Genomic DNA, 19905 nt, shown 5'->3' with positions numbered 1-19905 from the left:
TGTTCTCAGTTTGGTTTTGGTGTGTTTTCATTTGTACTTTGTTCCCCTCCTTGTTTTGTGATTTCTGGATTTTGTCAGCTGAATTAAAGCTCGCTTTTGTTTAAAGAACTTCCGTTCCTGCTGGTTACTCTGCGTTTGGGTCATATAGAAAACTCACCACACGACAGAACGAACCAACCCTAAATAATGACCCCAGCAGAGAGCTTTTATGCCTTTTTGGGCATCCGGATTCGGCCCGAGCATCAGCCTCAGCCCCGGCCTGTTGGCTTCCTGAGCTTCCGGCCCATGCCCCAGCAGTCAGCTAGCTCTAGGCTAGCATCAGCCCCGGATCGGTTCTTGGGAACCCGCCTTGCCCTGGGAGGCCCACGGAGTTTCCAGTCTGCTCCTCGCCATGCTGGCATCCAGGACACTAGCTTCGAGCCAGAGGTCATGCTAGGGGTGGGATCTCACAGAGGGAAGCGTGGGTCCCAGAGGCGGCGTTCTCCTAAATTGCTCAGTGTTCCATCCAAATCCAAGTCTACTCCTGTGTCGGAGGTCCGGCTGACCTCTGCTCCAAGTTTCCTGTCGGAGGTCAGGTCGACCTCTGCTCCAAGCGTCCTGTCGGAGGTCCGGCAGACCTCTGCTCCAAGCGTCCTGTCAGAGGTCCGGCCGACCTCTGCTCCAAGCGTCCTGTCGGAGGTCCGGCAGACCTCTGCTCCAAGCGTCCTGTCGGAGGTCCGGCCGACTCCTGCTCCACGTGTCCTGTCGGCGGTCCGGCCGACTCCTGCTCCACGTGTCCTGTCGGCGGTTCGGCCGACTCCTGCTCCACGTGTCCTGTCGGCGGTCCGGTCGACTCCTGTTCCACGTGTCCTGTCGGCGGTCCGGTCGACTCCTGTTCCACGTGTCCTGTCGGCGGTCCGGTCGACTCCTGTTCCACGTGTCCTGTCGGCGGTCCGGTCGACTCCTGTTCCACGTGTCCTGTCGGCGGTCCGGTCGACTCCTGTTCAACGTGTCCTGTCGGCGGTCCGGTCGACTCCTGTTCCACGTGTCCTGTCGGCGGTCCGGTCGACTCCTGTTCAACGTGTCCTGTCGGCGGTCCGGTCGACTCCTGTTCCACGTGTCCTGTCGGCGGTCCGGTCGACTCCTGTTCCACGTGTCCTGTCGGCGGTCCGGCTGACTCCGGTTCCACGTGTCCTGTCGGCGTTCCGGCCGACTCCTGTTCCACGTGTCCTGTCGGTGGTCCGGTCGACTTCTGTTCCATGTGTCCTGTCGGCGGTCCGGTCGACCTCCGCTCCACGTCTTCTGTCGGCGGTCCGGTCGACTCCTGTTCCAAGTATCCTGTCGGTGGTCCGGCCGACTTCTGTTCCAAGTATCCTGTCGGTGGTCCGGCCGACTTCTGTTCCAAGTATCCTGTCGGTGGTCCGGCCGACTTCTGTTCCAAGTATCCTGTCGGTGGTCCGGCCGACTTCTGTTCCAAGTGTCCTGTCGGGGGTCCGGCTGACCTCCGCTCCACGTCTCCTGTCGGGGGTCGGGTCGACCTCCGCTCCACGTCTCCTGTCGGGGGTCGGGTCGACCTCCGTTTCGGTTGGGCCGCAACCGCCACCTGCTGCTGCTGTTCCGGTTGGGTCTCAACCGCCACCTGCTGTTCCGGTTGGGTCGCAACCGCCACCTGCTGTTCCGGTTGGGTCGCAACCGTCACCTGCTGTTCCGGTTGGGTCGCAACCGTCACCTGCTGTTCCGGTTGGGTCGCAACCGTCACCTGCTGTTCCGGTTGGGTCGCAACCTCCACCTGCTGTTCCGGTTGGGTCGCAACCGCCACCTGCTTTACCGGTTGGGCCGCAATCGCCATCTGCTGTTCCGGTTGGGTTGCAACCGCCACCTGCTGTTCCGGTTGGGTCGCACCCGCCACCTGTTGTTCCGGTTGGGCCGCAACCTTCACCTGTTTTTCCGGTTGGGCCGCAACCTCCACTTGCTTTTCCGGTTGGGTCGCAACCTCCACCTGCTGTTCCGGTTGGGCCGCAACCTCCACCTGCTGTTCCGGTTGGGCCGCAACCGTCACCTGCTGTTCCGGTTGGGCCGCAACCGTCACCTGCTGTTCCGGTTGGGCCGCAACCTCCACCGTCTGATTCGCCGGTTGGTCCGCAACCGCCACCGGCTGATTCGCCGGTTGGTCCGCAACCGCCACCTGCTGTTCCGTCTGGTTCGCCGGTTGGGTCGCAACCGTCACCTCCTGTTTCGCCTGGGTTTCAGCCCAAAAACCTGGTTCCTGTGACTGCTGGGCCGCGGTTCCGGGACCCCGGGTTCCCCGGCTCTGGCTCTGCCTTGCCCCCGGGTCGTCCGCCCGAGTTTCCCGGCTCTGGCTCTGCCTTGCCCCCGGGTCATCTGCCGGAGTTTCTCGGTTCGGACTCTGCCCTGCCTCCGGGCCGTCCGCCCGAGTTCCCAGACTCTGTCCCGGTTCTGTCCCCGGGCCGTCCGACTGAGTTTCCCGGATCTGACTCTGCCTTGCCCCCGGGTTGTCTGCCGGAGTTTCTCGGTTCGGACTCTGCCCTGCCCTCGGGCCGTCCGCCCGAGTTCCCAGGCTCTGTCCCGGTTTTGCCCTCGGGCCGTCCGCCTGAGATGGTCGGTGCCCAGGGTTCCTGGAGTCCCTCCTCCGGGCCCCCCTCCGCCCACCCGGTTCTGGTTGTGGAACGTCTGGGATCCGTCCCTTGAGGGGGGGGGCTATGTTGTGTTCTGGCTGTGCCAGCTTGTTGTTGTGAACTGTTGTGGTTTTGGATGTGGTTTATTTGTAGGTATTTCCGGTGTTTCCTGTTTTATTTTGGTGATTCACTCCTCCTGTGTCTTGTCTGGGTTTACTTCCTTCCTTTGTCTGTTTTCCCGCCTTTTGGTTGATTGTCTGCCCCGCCCTGATTTGTTTCACCTGTGTGTAATCTTGTCTGTTATTTAAGCCTGTGTGTTTCCCCTCTGTCCTTGTTGGTTCGTACTTGTCTTCCCAGTCCCTTGTCTTCCGTGTTCCTAGTGTTCCTCCGTGTTCCTAGTGTTCCTAGTGTTCCTAGTGTTCCTCCTGCCCGTGACTCTCGCACCCTCTGGTTTGTAGTTTTGTTTTTGTTCTCAGTTTGGTTTTGGTGTGTTTTCATTTGTACTTTGTTCCCCTCCTTGTTTTGTGATTTCTGGATTTTGTCAGCTGAATTAAAGCTCGCTTTTGTTTAAAGAACTTCCGTTCCTGCTGGTTACTCTGCGTTTGGGTCATATAGAAAACTCACCACACGACAGTTATGTAATTAGCAATTAAATGTTGCCCTGCTGCATGGATTTAGTTTTCCTTTCCAGCCATCTGGACACAAAGTAATAAAACAAAACACAAGAAATCATTTTTAAACATTATAAAAAGCATATTTTCTTTTCATGGAAATATCTTGAAAACTCGACATAATACAGCGCTGAAGAAAAATGAATAATAATCCAGTTTAATTCCTCCATGTTGCTGCTCTCACCGGGGCTGGTGAGGGTAAGCCTATTAAGATTAAATCAACTAAAAAATTACACAAACAACGACAGCAAAAGCTCAACTGCAGCTACTCTAAAAGCTGGAGCGAACTGACCTCACACCTCTATTACAAACCCACAGTGCATCCCACCTCTCTCCAAAGTTAATACAGTGATAAAACAATTTAAACTTTCTAGAGGATAATAATGACTTTCCTTTTCAATAACTCCATACTGGTTATCACCCGCTGCACACGCTGGCGAGCTTATTATGTGCTTATTATCCTTATAACTCATAATTTCAACAAGATAGCAACACTCTTTCATCTTCGTATAATCCCTCCTCTTTCTCCATCGAGCCTCACCCTTCAGTAGATTCTGGCTCTTCACTGAGAAAGACGATGATGGACGGGTTATTTTATTGCCTTTTAGCTTATCTAAAACAAACAAACCGCTCTTTTTCATTATTAATAACCCCTTCCAACTAGTGGAGATCTCTTATGATGAAACAATAGTTGGCAAATTCAACTGATGTAAAACAACATAATTGCCACTCTAAAGTCTTTTACTCCTCTTTTAAGTCCACACTCTATTAGTCCTCGCCCTGATGCTCTGCCAGGCAGCTGGGAGTGAGGTTATGTTTCATACATGACTACAAATTCATAATAGCCATCCACTCATTCTGTCACCAAACTAGTTGCTTTTGTGCTCAGCTCAAATTTTCATCCATTTTTAATAACATCCTCCCCTTATCTCGGCTCCATTATTGTATTTTTCATGCTTGCCTGAGCTTAAGCATGCTGTACTGATCTCAACAACTTCAAACCTTTAGAAGATAGCAACTCAATCTCACTTAGTCTATCTAGTGCTCAATAAATTTAAATGAGGCCAATCATTTTCCATCCAGGCAGCTAATGATGCTCTCGAGTATACTTTTACACAGTCATTTTGAAAAAAGTATGTCTAAAAAGTCATGAAAACTTTCAGTTCAAGAAGAATATTTTAATATCGAATATATCTTGGCTTTGCTCCAGACAGCTGAATAATAAAATACGTGACAGATGTTTTTTTCTCACCAACGCAGTTATTGATGAGTTGGGGGGAGCTGGCATTGGCCAAAGTCTGAAGCAACAGGATACACACTCTCTCCCTGATGGCACTGGGCAAGGACTGAGCAACCGAGCCCCCGGCTGTCCCAAACAGTTTGATCCACACATACAGGGCCGAGGCTTTCAGAGCTTCATCTGGGTAAAGCATGGCCGAGCACAGGTGCTCCAGTAAGGGGACTGGTGGACAGAGATGGGAGACAGATGAGTAAACACAAAGACAAACAGAAGGATTAGAAGAATAAAATGAAGGATACATTCATGATCATGAGGGGAACCTGGGTTAGTGCAACCAAAGCAAATAAATATCTTACATATAAATGCAACAAATCAAATAAAGTGTGTTTAATCTAGTTATGTGTCTTACAGATACCCATATCTTAATACTAGGACCGCCATAGCCCACGCCATTTAACGTTGTGGTTCCAAAATTTGAATTACATTACATTGTGTACGATAGCCCTGCCCTGACTTTTCCTAAATACCTACTCTGCACATGCCTGTATTGTCATATTGATCGAATAACATTTAGAAAACAAAATAGATTGTTTTTTTTTATGACAAAAGCCCCCTTTAGTCGCCAGGAATAGCACCAGTTGGTTGTTGGTCCTCTACTCCAACTCTCCTCCGGCAGCTGAATTGATGCATTTGCATAATGGCCCTATAAGCGCATTGAGACAATGAATGGGACACAGATACTCATTTGCACGCCAATATTCACTCACATGCACTTATAACCACTGTCCTCTGTGTGCACTATACGCATATATAATTTAAGGCTTTACTGAATAGCTTGACGCTTCATTCATAACGTTGACATTTGAATCATTATTAATAACTTACAGAAAACATTGCGTGCAGTCCACCTTCTCTCTCTCTCTCTCTCTCTCTCTCTCTCTCTCACACACAGTGAGCTACGCGGTGCTCCGTCCTCTCTCTGTAACTGTCTCAAGTCTTCAGTCCAAAAGTCAAAATGTATTGAAAAAAGGTAGATGTAACCATTTCCAAAATTCACACTTTGTTTTTATCTAATGAAATATTCTGCTTCAATCCATATTTGTTGGTATTTAGCCTTTCAACAACAACATTTTGTTCCGGTACTTTTGCTTCGCCATGGACTATTACTGCATCGGGTGGCGGAGTGAAAATATTTTTTTCTAAAAAATAGATATGATATGAAAATAGCACATTTTACACTGCTAAGAGTATACCAGTAATTTATGTAGGTTCTAGCTGTGTATGGTGTGTGGGGGCTGCGTATTGACTGATGTCATTGCTGTGCTATGGAAACACAGCAGCATAGCCTGAGGCATCACAAAGAGAGGGAGACTGATGAGGCATTAATGTCCCATCACCACGAACAAAAGGATACAGATGCTCTTTAGTGTGGGATTTGAAGAAAATAGTACCCCTAAAGAGCCTGGCAATCCTCGTGTTAAAGGTAACTTTGGTATTTTTCAACCTGGACCCTATTTTCCCATGTTTTTGTGTCCAAGTGGCTAATGGGGACAACAATTTTTAAAACTGATCCAGAATTGAGTGGGAGCGCTGCAGCCGGCAGCCTTGAAACAGGCTGCAATGTAATCCTGGCAAAAGCGCACAGTCAATTTACGTCCACTAAAGGTGATTGTTTTTGCCGCTGACAGGCTCAGATTGTTATTAAAAGTGTCTGACAAGGGGCGCTGCGGCAGCTCACCTGGTAGAGTGGGCGCCCCATGTACCAAGGCTAAGTCCTTATTGCAGCGGCCCGGGGTTCGAATCCGACCTGTGGCCCTTTGCTGCATGTCATCCCCTCTCGCTCTCCCCCTTTCAAAAACGATCTCTGTCTCCGTCAATAAAGCAATAAAAGCCCCCAAAAAATTATCTTAAAAAAAAAAAAAAAAAAAGTGTCTGACAACATTATGGAAAGGATCCTACAGAGGAATAAAAACTTTTTCTTTACCTTTTGCTTGACCCGGTCTGTTTGTTATTGTGTCTAGCCAAGTCTCGATTACTGATTACATTGCAGCCTGTTTTGAGGCTGCCACCAGCAGCGCTCTTGCTCAATACTGGACGAATTTCAAAAATTGCTGCCCCCATTAGTAACTTAGACACTAAAACATGGGAAAGGTTGAAACATACCAAAGTTACCCTTTAAGATAAGGGGGAGCAGACAAAGATATCCAGAAGAGAGTTAAAGGTAATATATTGTGAAAGAAAGCACAGACAACAATGAGAGCAGCGAGATGACAACATGGAATTGGAGCAAACCGCTGGGAACAAAGTGTGATTGTGAGTTTTACCTGAACAACCGCTTTAGCTGTGACAGACAATGGCAGAGCCAACACTGGAGGGAAAGTTGCCATGAAGATTAAAGGATTGAAGATAGGCTATTGAGAAGAGAGCGTAGTGAAATGGCAGGCGGAAGAGAGAGTGAGAAAGGGAGATTAAAAAAATACATAGGCGTAGGACAGGAGTCTCTTCTTCTCCTCTGAGCACAGCAGACAGGAGCTAGAGACTCACGGGTTTGGCTCTCTGACAGAGAGAGCATGATCCAGAATCAAAAGAAGGGAAAAAGAGAAAGACAGATGATAGAGAGACCCTCATGGAGAGAGTGATGGTGCAAAAGAGAAAGATAAGAGGAGACAGGTAGAGGCAGAAAGGGATGGTTAGAGAAAGAGAGAAAGAGTGAGAGAGTATGAGACAGAAGCAGGGAGGGAGAGTCATCCACTGAAGAGTCACAACAAAAGAGGGGAAAAGAGAGTTGAGAAGGACAAAAGTAAGACATGGAGAGAGAGGAATTATAGATACATATACAGAGTGGATTTGTTGCACATGGCCGACAGTATTTGTGTGCATGTACAGTATGTGACTTTAGGATGACAAAGAATTAGTCTCTTTAACATCACTATTGTTTTTGCCCTGAAATGTCCAAACAAACTGTACTAATGAAATGAAGACATTTACATGGTTCACAGTGACTCAAATGGAAGAAGCTTTGTAAATGTAGTTTTTAACTACAACTAAAGCACTCTGATATCATCAACTATGTTTATAACTCATTTTGTATCTCAGAAATTATCAAGAATATACTATAAATCAGTGCTTCCCAAACTTTTATTATGGGGACCCTATTTTTTAAAAATGACAAACCATCGCGACCCAATTCAGAATAGGCTTTATCTATAACTCATGAGAAAAGTGAATTTGTGCATAAATGTTCCTCACCATTTTTACGTGGTTATCTTATGGTTATCTTACTGTGAGTAAGATAACCATGAGTGTTTGCATGACAGCTATAATAAGTACTTCAGAATCAAAGGAAAAATAAGGGTACACATGATGGAAGGTGAGACACAGACAGAGAGAGACAGAAGTGGCTAGAGAGAGGAAAGAGAAGCAAAGAGGGTCTATGAGAACAGAGGAATAAACAGTGTTTAAGTGCCTGGCAGCACTGGAGGTGGAAGCAGACAGAGCTACAGAGAGTCAGCGGGTGTAGAAGAGAGAGAGAAAGAGATGACAGAGTAGGAGAACCAAGCCCGAACCCAGCTGCTCCGTGGAGCTGATGTAAGGTAGGAGAGGCTTCCAGACATGTTTGATTAAACCAAAATATATGAGGCGGCCAAGATGAGAGCCAGGCATAAAGAGAGGAGAGAGCAAAGAAAGGAGAGGGGGAGAGGAGGGAGATAAGACCTCCACAAGCAGAGGACGGAAATGGAAGAACGCAATTTAAGAGTGGTAAAAGGATGGGTGGAAAATAAAAGCCTTACTATTGTTAACACCACATTCTATGACACATGAATACAAACAGAGACAGACGCAGAAAGAACTGAAACAAAAAAGCGTTTTTCTTTTGCTTTCTCTAAAAAGAGAAAAACAAAGGTTAATTTCCGCTTGCCTTGTTTACTGTTTTACTGCCCCACTGTGACGCTGTGAACTACTGTACCACTCTCTGTTCGTCTTGTGATCTGCTTTCTACAGTATTCTTCTGTTGTTTTTCACTCTTTCTTCAGCCTGCTTAACTAAGCCTTTCTATGGCTTTTTACACTTTCAGCTTCCAGTGTTTCCCCCTAATAAAATGCATTCGTTTGGTCCACTTTTATTCATTTTTCTTTCAAATGTCTGCATAGAAATAAAGCTGAAAGTGCAGACTGATCTGCCAAAATGGTGCATTAATGTGTAGTCTGTGTAGAGATATTATGTCCTTAATGACTTCACTGTTGGACTTTGGAGCTTTGATCATCTCAACCTGTGAGAAACACTGCAGCCTGTACTATATTCCTTTCCCCCCTTGTTATCTTTGCCTGCCTTCCTCTTTCCTTAACTCATTAATGCTTCATCTTCCCTCCCTGCTCACTCATTTGTCTGTATCCTCAGTTAGGACCTAAGGGAGTAAGACAATACACAGAGAGAGAGAGAGAATAAAAGAAAGATTCAGGCAGAGAAAAGCAAAGGGGTGAGAAAAACAGAGGGGTTAATCAGTTAGATAGACAGGCAGACAGCAAGTCAGAGAGGGAGCGATATGTGTCGGGTGCTCTGGGCTTGTGTTGTCATTGCCGTGCTGTTGTCATTAGTCCAAACAGCCCCACAGAGACTTGTTGAGTGACAGGCCGCAGACAGGCACACACAGTCAATAGAGGCAGCCCGCATCTCTCATCAGCATCACAACAACCCGCCGCCACCACCATAGGCTGTTCAGGGGAGCTTGTTAAACTCATAAAAATACATGAAGGTGGACACACGTAGCATAGTAAAATAACTACGCTGCCTGCTGCTACATCCACTCTCGCCTGTAAAAATAAGCATTCAGGCATGACACAAACACAATACAACACACACACACACACACACACACACTTGACGTTGATTAACGGCGCCTATTAAACAGAGAGGCGTAATGGTTCAGTATGAGACAAACATCCTACAGGTAGTTGTAGGAGAGATTAAATCGTTATGCATCACTACACTGCAGAATTGTACAAAAACATATAAATATATCCATATATATATGGGCAATTTCAGGGGAAAGGTTGGATGAACATGTATTTGTAACTTTTGTAGCTTTTTTCAGCAAGCTGGCATGGCATTGGCAATGCAGATAGAATTTTAAGTATGTACGCCGCACGGATATCTCAATGCAGCTGGGGCGTAATTGAAAAGGTCATCGCTGCTGGAGAGATTGAATTGAGAAAGTGCAGGGGAAAGGGTATGAAAAATACAGTTTTGTGACTTTTTCACATTTCTCAGAAGCAGAAGGAATATGGATGACTATTTTTAAAAAGTGGACACAGTACAACTATTTCTATGCATTAGGGATGTAATTGAAAAGGTCAAAATAGGCTGTAAATTGTGGATATCTCTGTGCAGAGAGAACAAGGGATGCTGAAAATGAAATATTCTTTCATATCCTTCTCTTACATTCAAGGTGAACTGTAATATTTCTAATATATATGTGGGTCTCAGCTTATGAGGCGAATTGCCCCAGTGTGTCGTATTATTTTTCTATCCAGTTTCTTAGATGGCACAGAAGATAGACATGAGAGGTGTGACGGCATGATGAGCCATCTGAGATCTGACCTGATCCGAACTCATTTGCATTTATAAAACCGACCCAAACCAAATGTCTTTATGGATTTGCTGTTCTCCCCGTAAAAGATATGGTAGTATATACCATGCAATGGTAGAAATGTGTCCACCGGTAGATATTTGGCAATACCGTTTCCACCGCGGTAGCTAATCTTGCGAGATCTCGCAAATCCAGCTGCCTCGCAAGGTAACGTGATTTGGGCAGACATGGAGGAAGAGAGTGAAGTAGAGCTATGAGTAGAGCAGGAGGAGGCATCCCAACCTACCCAAGATGAGGAAGAACTCTGGCTAGATAATTACCAGACAATTGCACGCTGTAGTTTATTTTGACAGTGTCAACTTTTTGAAATGAAAGATGAGCAAATCCTGCAGGAAAGGTCAGAGTCTTTTCTCTTTTGGTACACTCTAAAATACAAATTTGTGTGATTTGTATAGGCTATTGCACTGACTCAAGTCAGGCTGGTATTTATTTGCACCTGTTAACCTTCAAAAGACTTGAAATTATTGTTTTCAGGAACCATAAAGCTTCCATTTGGAAAGAATTTTAGTTTTATTGTTTTGAGTCTTTTGTTTTTAACTGAAGTGTTGTCTAATGTGAGGCTGTTGTTTTTGTTTGTATGGAAGTTCCAAATAAAAGAAGAATATATTCAAATGTGATGACGTATGGTACGGTTATTTTGAGCATTTCTTAATTGGATTCACTGAACAATTACTGTATCGTGATACATACCATTACCGTGACATAAAATGACATATTGTGATAGAATATTTTGGCCATACCGCCCACCCCTATATGCAACTCACTAAATGCCAATATCTCAGTAACTAAATAAATAAATACATCACCCTTTTGTCCAATGTGAAAAGCCTGCCTTTCTCCCTTTCCACTGGGCCCTGTTCCCCGGGGTGAACGGTGTTTTGTGTCTGCTTAATTGTTGATTTCAGTCCAATGTTTAAGTTTATTTGATAAATTGTCAAGTAGTGTGTATGGATGACTCAGGCTTGTTTGGTTTGTTCTGTGGGTTCATGGGATTTTGTTGTTCTGCCTGGGATGTTGGGGTGGATCAGCAGCTCAATCAAAGAGAGTGCAGCCAGGTTTGCCTCGTTATGTCCTCTTAGAGGGGAGGGACTGGTCACTGTTAAGAGGTATGATGAGATAGGTAAGGGGGGAGAGAAGAGTGAACAACTTGCTGAGAGGCTGCAGTTTTCTTTTGTTTGGTGTTCTTTTGATTTAGTTTAAATGGAGTTTCATTGAATTTCCCGGATTTTATTTTTGCCTTTTGTTTCAGTGAACTTTTGTTAATAAACGTCACTTTTTTTGCACTATTTATCAACCTGTTTTTTTCAGCATCCCTTTTAAAAGTTTTCCAGTGCCAAACCACCTCATCTGCCTTTACATGGGGTGGCAGCATGACATCCAGTATCAACAAACTTGACCAGGCAGAATGCTGTGAGCCTCTAACTTGGGCTTTCCCGAATACTGTTTTTTGGGCTTCGAAACTTTGTTGAGAAATATTCAAAGGTATTCGAAGCTTCGCAGAGCAGTCTGTCGGTCTCCATCTCCCCTGTTTCAGTGCCCGGGACAGTGCCGCTACCGCACTACTGTAAACACACACACACCTCTACACAAAACAAACAGCGATAGCCCTCTGAGAATAACTAATAATAACTAATGTTGAATATGAATAATAAATAATGTTGTGTGATTATTCCTTATTTCATGGGCTATTTGGGGATTTATACATTATTATTACATACTTATAAATAATAAATGAAAAAAAATGAAGAAACGAAGCATTCGAATAGATGATATGATTTGTAGGTTGAATACCATGGCAACGGTCGATGCTTCGAAACATTTGGGTCAGCCCTGCCTCTAATAAAGCAATGTTGACACCAAAGTGGACTCTTATATTTCAAAACAGCAGCGTTTGGTGCATGCACGCTGCTGTTTGTACACTAGTGCCTGTATATATAACTGTGAGATGCGACTGTGTGTCTGTTGCAGTGTCTCACCATACTGAGTCACCAGACTGTGGGCCACGTTGGGGACGGCTTCCACCAGGTTCCCCAAGAAGTTGAAGGTGGGCTGGAAACCCTTCACACAGAGCTGGTCACTCAGCTGGACAGAGATGTGCACAAAATCAATTACAATAGATATACAAGAATGTAAAGGCACATATTTATTAAAGCTTCACAGCATATGTCCTATACATCTTATATAGTTGTTATTATTGTAGCAGCACAGCAGACATGAAAAAAATGTGACTTCCACAATTATATCTATGATTTTCATTTTATATTATGTTTAAAATAAATCCAGCTATAAGTACTACAACACCCCAATGTATAATCCAGGTCTCTTACATATTAATCTATAATTCAGTTGTTTTTCAGAACTCAGAAAAATAACCTGCTTCTTTTTCCAGTACTCCAGTATTTTCCTTAAAACATTCTAATCAGGCTCTATTCTAGTAACATATATGAGACCTGTCGGCACCTCTACCTGGTGTTATACCCCTCTGTCATCATCCGTATACACAGCTTTACTATTATCCACCTGCAGCTGAATGGTGCTTTTCCACTACTGCCTCCCCCAGAGGTGACACAACAGCAGAAAGAGGGGGAAAAGCACGCAGTCTGTTTGCCAAACGGCCTTGGGAGGATATGTTGTTAATTTTACAAGCGCTGTTAAATATTTTACGGTGTTGATGCGTGTTCTGCCTGTGCCTGCATGTGTAGATGAGCAGGTGTTTCTCTATATGTCTGTAAATGTGTTCGACTCACCTGTTTGTGTATCTCATCCAAAACAAAGCGATACGACAGCTCACACTGGAGCTCCAAAAGCAGCTGAACCAGCACTGGCACACGCAAACATACACAAACACAAGCGTTTACACAGAGACAAACATCAAACATAAAAAACAAAGAGAAGCATTCATTAAATAAACATCACAGTTCAGTACAGTTTCACACTTCTATAGGAAAATCTCTGCAATTATGAGAAAGAGAAAAAAATAAATAAAGTTTGTTGTATTTATTAATATCAATGAGTAATGGATTTTGTTTAATCAATGTTTATTTTGTGAGTAACAGTGACAACGTGGGTTGTGCCTTAGAGTTTATAGGACTAGATCTGAAGTCATTATATGCTACCAATAGCCCATATTGTTTCTGATGCATAGACTGTATATAAGTGGACGTAGTCACTGTGACATCACCCAATGGTTTGTGGACTATCGTTTTGAAGCCTCAAGTTTGGCATTTTGGTATCCACCATCTTGGAGCTAAGCACAACCGAATGCTGAATAAGACATTTTTAGGCGACCAAAAAGGTTATAACTAACTTTCATTTGTAAGACGAAAACACGGACAACTCCCAATGCCGTGGTAGCGACCTGTCAATCACAAGGTAGCCTGGTCTATTTGACTCTAAATGGGACCATAGTTTACTAAATGAACGTCATGCTGTATTTAAGAAGACTTGAAACTAGCGATTGAGACCATAAACTCATGTTTACAATGTTTACTGAGGTAATAAATCAAGTGAGAAGTAGGCTCATTTTCTCATATACTTCTATACAATCAGACTTCTTTTTGCAACCAGAGGAGTCGCCCCCTGCTGGCTATTAGAAAGAATGCAAGTTTAAGGCACTTCCGCATTGGCTTCACATTTCAGACCCTGGAGTTTCCCACTGTTCTGATGTTATAAGGACAATATGCAGGTTTACAGTACCTCTCAGCTAAAACCAAAGCTCTCATTACGTTGGCTGCTTTACATGACTGCTTAGCTGATGTTAGAAAGGTTCTGGAAGATTCCTGTCTTTCTCATCCCCTTCTTCATTTCTCCTCACATGCACATACATTATGACTGCATTATTTATAGGGCTCAAATGAGTTTCAAAATGGGTTCTTCCCACATTCTCTGTGCAAAGAGCAAAAGCAGTGTCAAATTTCAAGCACTCTGCTAACTATTACAGCAAGTGGTCCCCAAGGCATTTTGAGGCAGCTACCATAAAATCATTCTGTCATTTGTACTTAGCCAAACATTTTTGCATTTTGGAGGACTTCGCTGCAGTGAGACGAATCTGACTGTGCGCTAAAAACAGCTAGTTCACTGAGAGGCCAACATTCAGACAAACAAATCTGCATATAGCAGCCTACACTGATCATTAAATACAAAGAGAAAAGGTACTGCAAAGTGGAGCAGTGAATGAATATCAATGAAATGAGGTCAAAGCCTTCAAAAATGTTAAATTTAGAAACTGGTATGTGGAGCAAATGTAAGATCACCTTAGTAACCAGCAGTGACCATTATCACAGTCATAAAGAGAGTTATCATGTACGTGTCTTTGAGATAAAGAGTGACTCATAGCCTTTGTGCACTCTCACACTGTCTGCATTATAACAACTACATAACAAGTCTGTGTGAGTGTAATGTGAGTAGGGTGTATGGGTGCATACACGCACACACACACATATCATCCAAACCACAAAGAGGCATCTCCTCACCTTGGTCAACCTTTTCCAGAGTGGCTGGGTCCTCCATGGTGTGAAGCATCCCTAAGGACAGAAAAGAAATGACAGGCTAGATTTAAAGAGCATGCTTCATAAAACCAATGAGATGTACAGAGGTCTCACAGAGGTATTAAAAGAAAAAGGAAGCTAAAAAATGAATATTCATACATGAAAAAGGAACTCATGTTGTTGAGTGTTGAGGTCTAATTGATCATACTGTACAGTCTGTGTACCCAAATGGAACCTGTGTGACAGTCACAAATGTCGCATCTACTGCATTTTGGGTTAAAAGCCCTGACATACCAAGCCGACGGTCGGCCGTCGGACAGTTTAGGGCCGTCGGTGAGCGTCTGTCGGTTTAGTTTCTCGCATCGTCACCTCTAGTCTGCCCGTGCCTGAGGTTTTTCAGACGATTCAGCATGTTGATCAGTGGCGGAGCCCGTCGGTGAGAGAAATCACTCTGATTGTCTGTTCATCTTAAACTAATCAGTGCACGAGAAGAGGAACGGACGAGAGGAAAGCAAGCAAACCAGTAAAGTCAAGAGGATACACACAGAAGGCTCTTCTAATTTTTATTTTTTCACAACAACATGGCCATCTGGAATAAAGCTAAATGTTGATTAAGAGTGGTGCAAAGATGGTCAGCAAACGCCGCTTTGTTTCAAAGAAATAGAGGCGATGAAGGCCAACTGCTGCGTCGCCTCACCTCACCTTTGTCTTGGCCGACAAGTTGCATTTGAACACACCGCAGTGACGACAGCCAACGGCCAACTACCACATACGTTATGCGCCTGCATGAGAGGAAATAACTCTCCACAACCGTAAGGCAGAGGACTGTGGATATACAGTACAAGCCCTTGTTATGATACATACATGAAACAAAGCGGCATTTGCAGACCATTTTCACACAACTCTCACTCACCACTTAGCTCCCCGACGGCCCCAAACTGTCCGACGGCTGACTGTCGGCTTGTGTGTCAGGGCTGTTAACCCAAGATGCAGTAGATGTGACTGTTGTGACTGTCACACAGGTTCTATTTGGGTACACAGACTGTAGCATGATCAATTACACCTCAACACTCAACAATATGAATCTCCTTGTACCTTGTATCCTCTGTTTTGTCAAGCTCCCATACTTCTAAACCTAGTTAGTTTCTTTTCCATGTACGAGTATTCCTTTTCTTCGTCGGCTTGGTGTTTCAGGGCCTAGTTTTATAGAATTTCCAACACATGTAGCAGCAAAAAAGTCATGTCACGAAGCAAGCGTGTTAAAAATAGTAAATGATTGTAATGGCTGAGTCTGTAAATACTACCCTACAAGCATGTAAAAAAGGACAATGTGTGGTGGGGGAGATGAAAGGCATACTTTATATTGGATTACGCTCTCATTGGCACATGGTGAAGCTCAGTTCAGCAGACCATCCCACAGGCACTGTAATGGCTCTTTTAATGTCTTGTTATATTGGTCAGAGCTTTTAACGGCTTACCATTTTGCCACATATCCTCTCATTTCCCTAATTTGATTAGAGCTCAAATGGCATAATACTTCATGCTGCAATAACCTCATGAAATTCATTCAGCGAGGAGGTAAGTATCTGTAATATCCTGTGATGAGGCTGGTTCCATAAAAAACACACTGTGGTATACTTATAGCAGCTGTAGAGTAAGAATTTTATAAACTAACACACTAGTGCTTTTTACCTGCCATCCTCATAACATGTCCTATGGGAGACTTAGTAATTCATTGTGGCAAGGATAATGTACTGGGCCTGGCCGAAAAGTACTAACCACAATACAGGACTAGTAAAGTGACTCTCCCTGTACGCAAGCATGATGACTTCACGAGGTGGTTGTCATAATATTGATGATTTTATACATCCAAGATAGATTCAATCATATCATAATATGTAATTATTGCATTGGTATGCAGTTTTATACTCTGCTTATAGCTTAGTCAGCAGAGAATAGTTAGACTGTATTTAGACAATCAAGTAGTTTACATAATTAAACTATGCAATGACAATACAATTTCGCATTTGATTTAATCTAGCGGTCAGGAAAAACGAACATCAATTATATCAACAGGAACTAAATGTAATACCCTGTACTTAATGAATACAATGTATTGGTTTGAACCACAGATGGCAAGAGTGTACTTTCATTATGCCTATAAAATGAAAGAAAAGCAGGTCAACTCTATTATCTGTGTGAATTTATTTTTAATATAACTGTATTATGTTGAATATTGTGAATACCTCTGTGTCGTGCTGCTCAGGTAATGTGATCAAATCTATTGTCTCGGTTGTTCAGTCTGACCTTGCAGAAAATCTGCGATGTGACTGCAGCACGAGCACCACTATGGACTGACCCAGTGGAGCAAGATGGAAGCTCATAACAGCAAACTCAAGCCATCAAGATGTCCAGAACAACCAGTGCTGGTTAGTTATGGTCAATATTGAATGGAGGATCTGTGCAATGCTCAGTCACACTTTCTGTTAAGTAACCTTCCAAACACATACCCACACTATGACTTATCAGCTGTGCCAACAGAGAGAGAACAGGTGAGAGATGAAAGCCCAGTCCTTGCTAATCATTCTTGCTAGTCCTTCCTTCACATCTTAATCCCATGCTGCATGTTCTACTATTTCTCACCCAGTAGGGAAGCTGTAAAATGCAGAGAGACTCTGTGGTCCTGTCGGAGCAGCTCTCTCAAGGCCCCCGGAGAACACTTCAGCACCCCGCTGATGCCAGACAAGGCAAAAGACTTCCTCACTGACTGTACAGCAGAGACAGAGGGAGGAGGGAGGGAGAGAGATGGGAGGGTAAATAAAGCCTGGGCATCAAGGGAAATTAACAGGATGATTTATTTTCCATGAATACTTTCTGGTAAATCCTAAAAAAGTACTTAAGACAGGAAATGCTGGGAGATAATCATTGCACTATTTGGCTGGATGGTGTATTATAAGTTACAGCTAGGTGTGTGTTAAGGAAAGCTTCATATTCAGGTAAGATAAAACAAGTTATTCCTCACCGCCAGGGAATGAAATTAGCACCTGCCACCTGCCAAATACAGGGTAAATGTTGGCTGTGGCAGGTGAACATTTCAGGTAACCTGCCACCACTGCAGACAGGTTTTCCTTATATTAAGAAATATCATTTTTAAAAAGCAATTCTAAAAGCCTAAATTAAATATATGATAACTCTTCATTTTGCAGGTCCGCCATTTCTCAATAGCTGGTAATTTATTTAATACATTTCCAGGAAAAGAATACAAAGTTAATTGTTTTGCTTTATTTCCATGTCTGCAGGGAAAAAGATAATTATTAGCAAATAACTTCATTTCATAAAAAAAAAAAAAAAAACTCCCTGAATCATGACATGAGCTACCAGGTTGCATTTGTTTAGACAATAAGTCACACAATGGTGAGATCTGTGCCTGATGAGAAGAGTATATTAGTTTTGGTTTTCCACCTCGGATGAAGAGCAGCCTCTTCTCAAGCCTATTTTAACCATTATATACTATTTTAGCATATAATTATTAAATTATGTATATAATAAAGCAATTTTCGATACATTTTGAGGTAAATATTGGGGTAATTTGGCAGTATTTCCAAAGAAATTTCAAATAGGTAACTTGCTAATTATCACCTAATTACCATGAAATTTGCAGACCTGTAAAATGAAATGTCATGGATTAAGGTTACATGATATATTCCATAATTCTTCAGTCTGGTACCACTGACTCAGTATTTACAGTTTTAAAGCTTTCTACCTAGATTTCAGAAGTGGCAGCCAGAAAACATGAGTGGCCTGTAGAAATGTCCAGTGACCTGCCACTGTGAGGTGAGGACAAAGGTTAAATTCAGACCCTGCTCACCGCTATATCTTCACTGTCAATCATCTCAATGACACAGGCCACACAGAGCAGCAGCCCGCCTCCCTCTGCGGGCACCAGGCGGCCGCTCCACTTGGGGTCATGCCTGAAATGGATTTTGTCATTAATAATATCCACGCTCGTCATTTTGGTCGTTCCACCTGTTGAAACAGATATCAAATCGTTTTGTAAGTCAGGCAGGTGAGTACTAAAACGCTAGCTATCCCTAGCAGCTTGCATCGTGCTCCTCAAAAACAAACATAAGTTGAAGGTTTTCCCAAAAGGTTTTCCCTAAAATACCTTTAACAACGTTATAACATCAAATACATCTATCCAAGTCAGTAAACTCACCATTAATTAAACTAAAAAGTGATGTAGCAGACAGTTATGTAGCCTAGGCAACGACAGTTTCATGGTTTGCATGGTTTTAGCTAGCAGTTGCGCGCGCTCAGGTCACGGGCACACTTTTTTTTCAATCAAAACTTTATTAAACAATGTAATATGTTGTTTAATAAAGTTTTGATTGAAAAAAAAGTAAATATTCTTTGCAATTATATTTGTTTTTGTACTTACTAGTAATATTATTATAATAATATAATATATTACAACTATAATTGCAAAGAATATAAAAGGTACTGATAATATTTTTTTACATTATGTTATAGAAGTATTTACAAGATAATGGTTTAAGTAAAAATTAAATGAACATAGTAAAAAAAATGCTAATAATTATATAGATACAGATACAGATAGGTTTATTTATCTCTGAAGGGCAATTCAGTTTCTGCAGTCCACCGAGACATACACATTCATACTGCACAATCATCAATGACAGAGGGAACACAGTATAGGTGGCATATGGGGAGGTGCAAGATCAATAAAAGTACAAGAATACAAATATTTGAAATAAAAACAAATACAAGAATAAAAACAAGACGAGATAAAAGAACAAAGGAATAAAGTGCCAAGAGTATTGCACATTGCAAATTACATTCCACGAATGTTCCTAATTGCAAACACAGACAACCATTATATGGTTAGTGCAAAATAACTTTACATTCAAAGTAAATAAAACATTATATTTCTACTAATTCTTTTTACATTCTGCATTCACTTTTTGTTGTTTATAAGTTGTAATATAAGTGAGATCAACTCAGTCAAAACAAATTGATAGGTAAAATAAGAAAATAACATAACATAACATCCTTGATTGTTATTTCAGTGGTCTTCTATAAGAAAGTCCTATGTGGTGAACAATTGTGGATAATTATTCCAGGCTATTACTCCATAATATCCAGGCAATAAGGAATCGCTAATAAAAGTTAGAATAACATGCATGCATACTGCATAACTATTTAAATTTCAACTATGACATTTCAT

General features: G+C 43.0%; 1 protein-coding gene across 6 annotated transcripts in view; it reads right to left on the bottom strand.

Annotated features, from left to right (window-relative positions):
• The window catches only part of mei1 (meiotic double-stranded break formation protein 1), a 75494-nt gene extending 56499 nt beyond the window's left edge, over positions 1-18995 (bottom strand). For 4 of the 6 annotated variants that reach the window (XM_074655491.1, XM_074655490.1, XM_074655489.1 and 1 more), the window contains exons 1-7: positions 18877-18995; positions 18529-18686; positions 17304-17427; positions 14646-14696; positions 12921-12994; positions 12150-12255; positions 4539-4748 (exon numbers count right to left, since the gene is read on the bottom strand). In XM_074655491.1, coding sequence (XP_074511592.1) covers positions 4539-4748; positions 12150-12255; positions 12921-12994; positions 14646-14696; positions 17304-17427; positions 18529-18672 — 709 coding nt within the window. In that variant the 5' untranslated portion in view covers positions 18673-18686; positions 18877-18995. The remainder of the gene's footprint in view (positions 1-4538; positions 4749-12149; positions 12256-12920; positions 12995-14645; positions 14697-17303; positions 17428-18528; positions 18687-18876) is intronic. The other 2 variants (XM_074655492.1, XM_074655493.1) reach the window with 2 other exon arrangements.
• Between the last annotated feature and the right edge of the window lie 910 nt (positions 18996-19905).

This window comes from Sebastes fasciatus, chromosome 13, assembly GCF_043250625.1.
Source record: "Sebastes fasciatus isolate fSebFas1 chromosome 13, fSebFas1.pri, whole genome shotgun sequence".
NCBI lineage: Eukaryota > Metazoa > Chordata > Actinopteri > Perciformes > Sebastidae > Sebastes > Sebastes fasciatus.
This window is presented reverse-complemented; position numbering and strand designations above follow the sequence as displayed.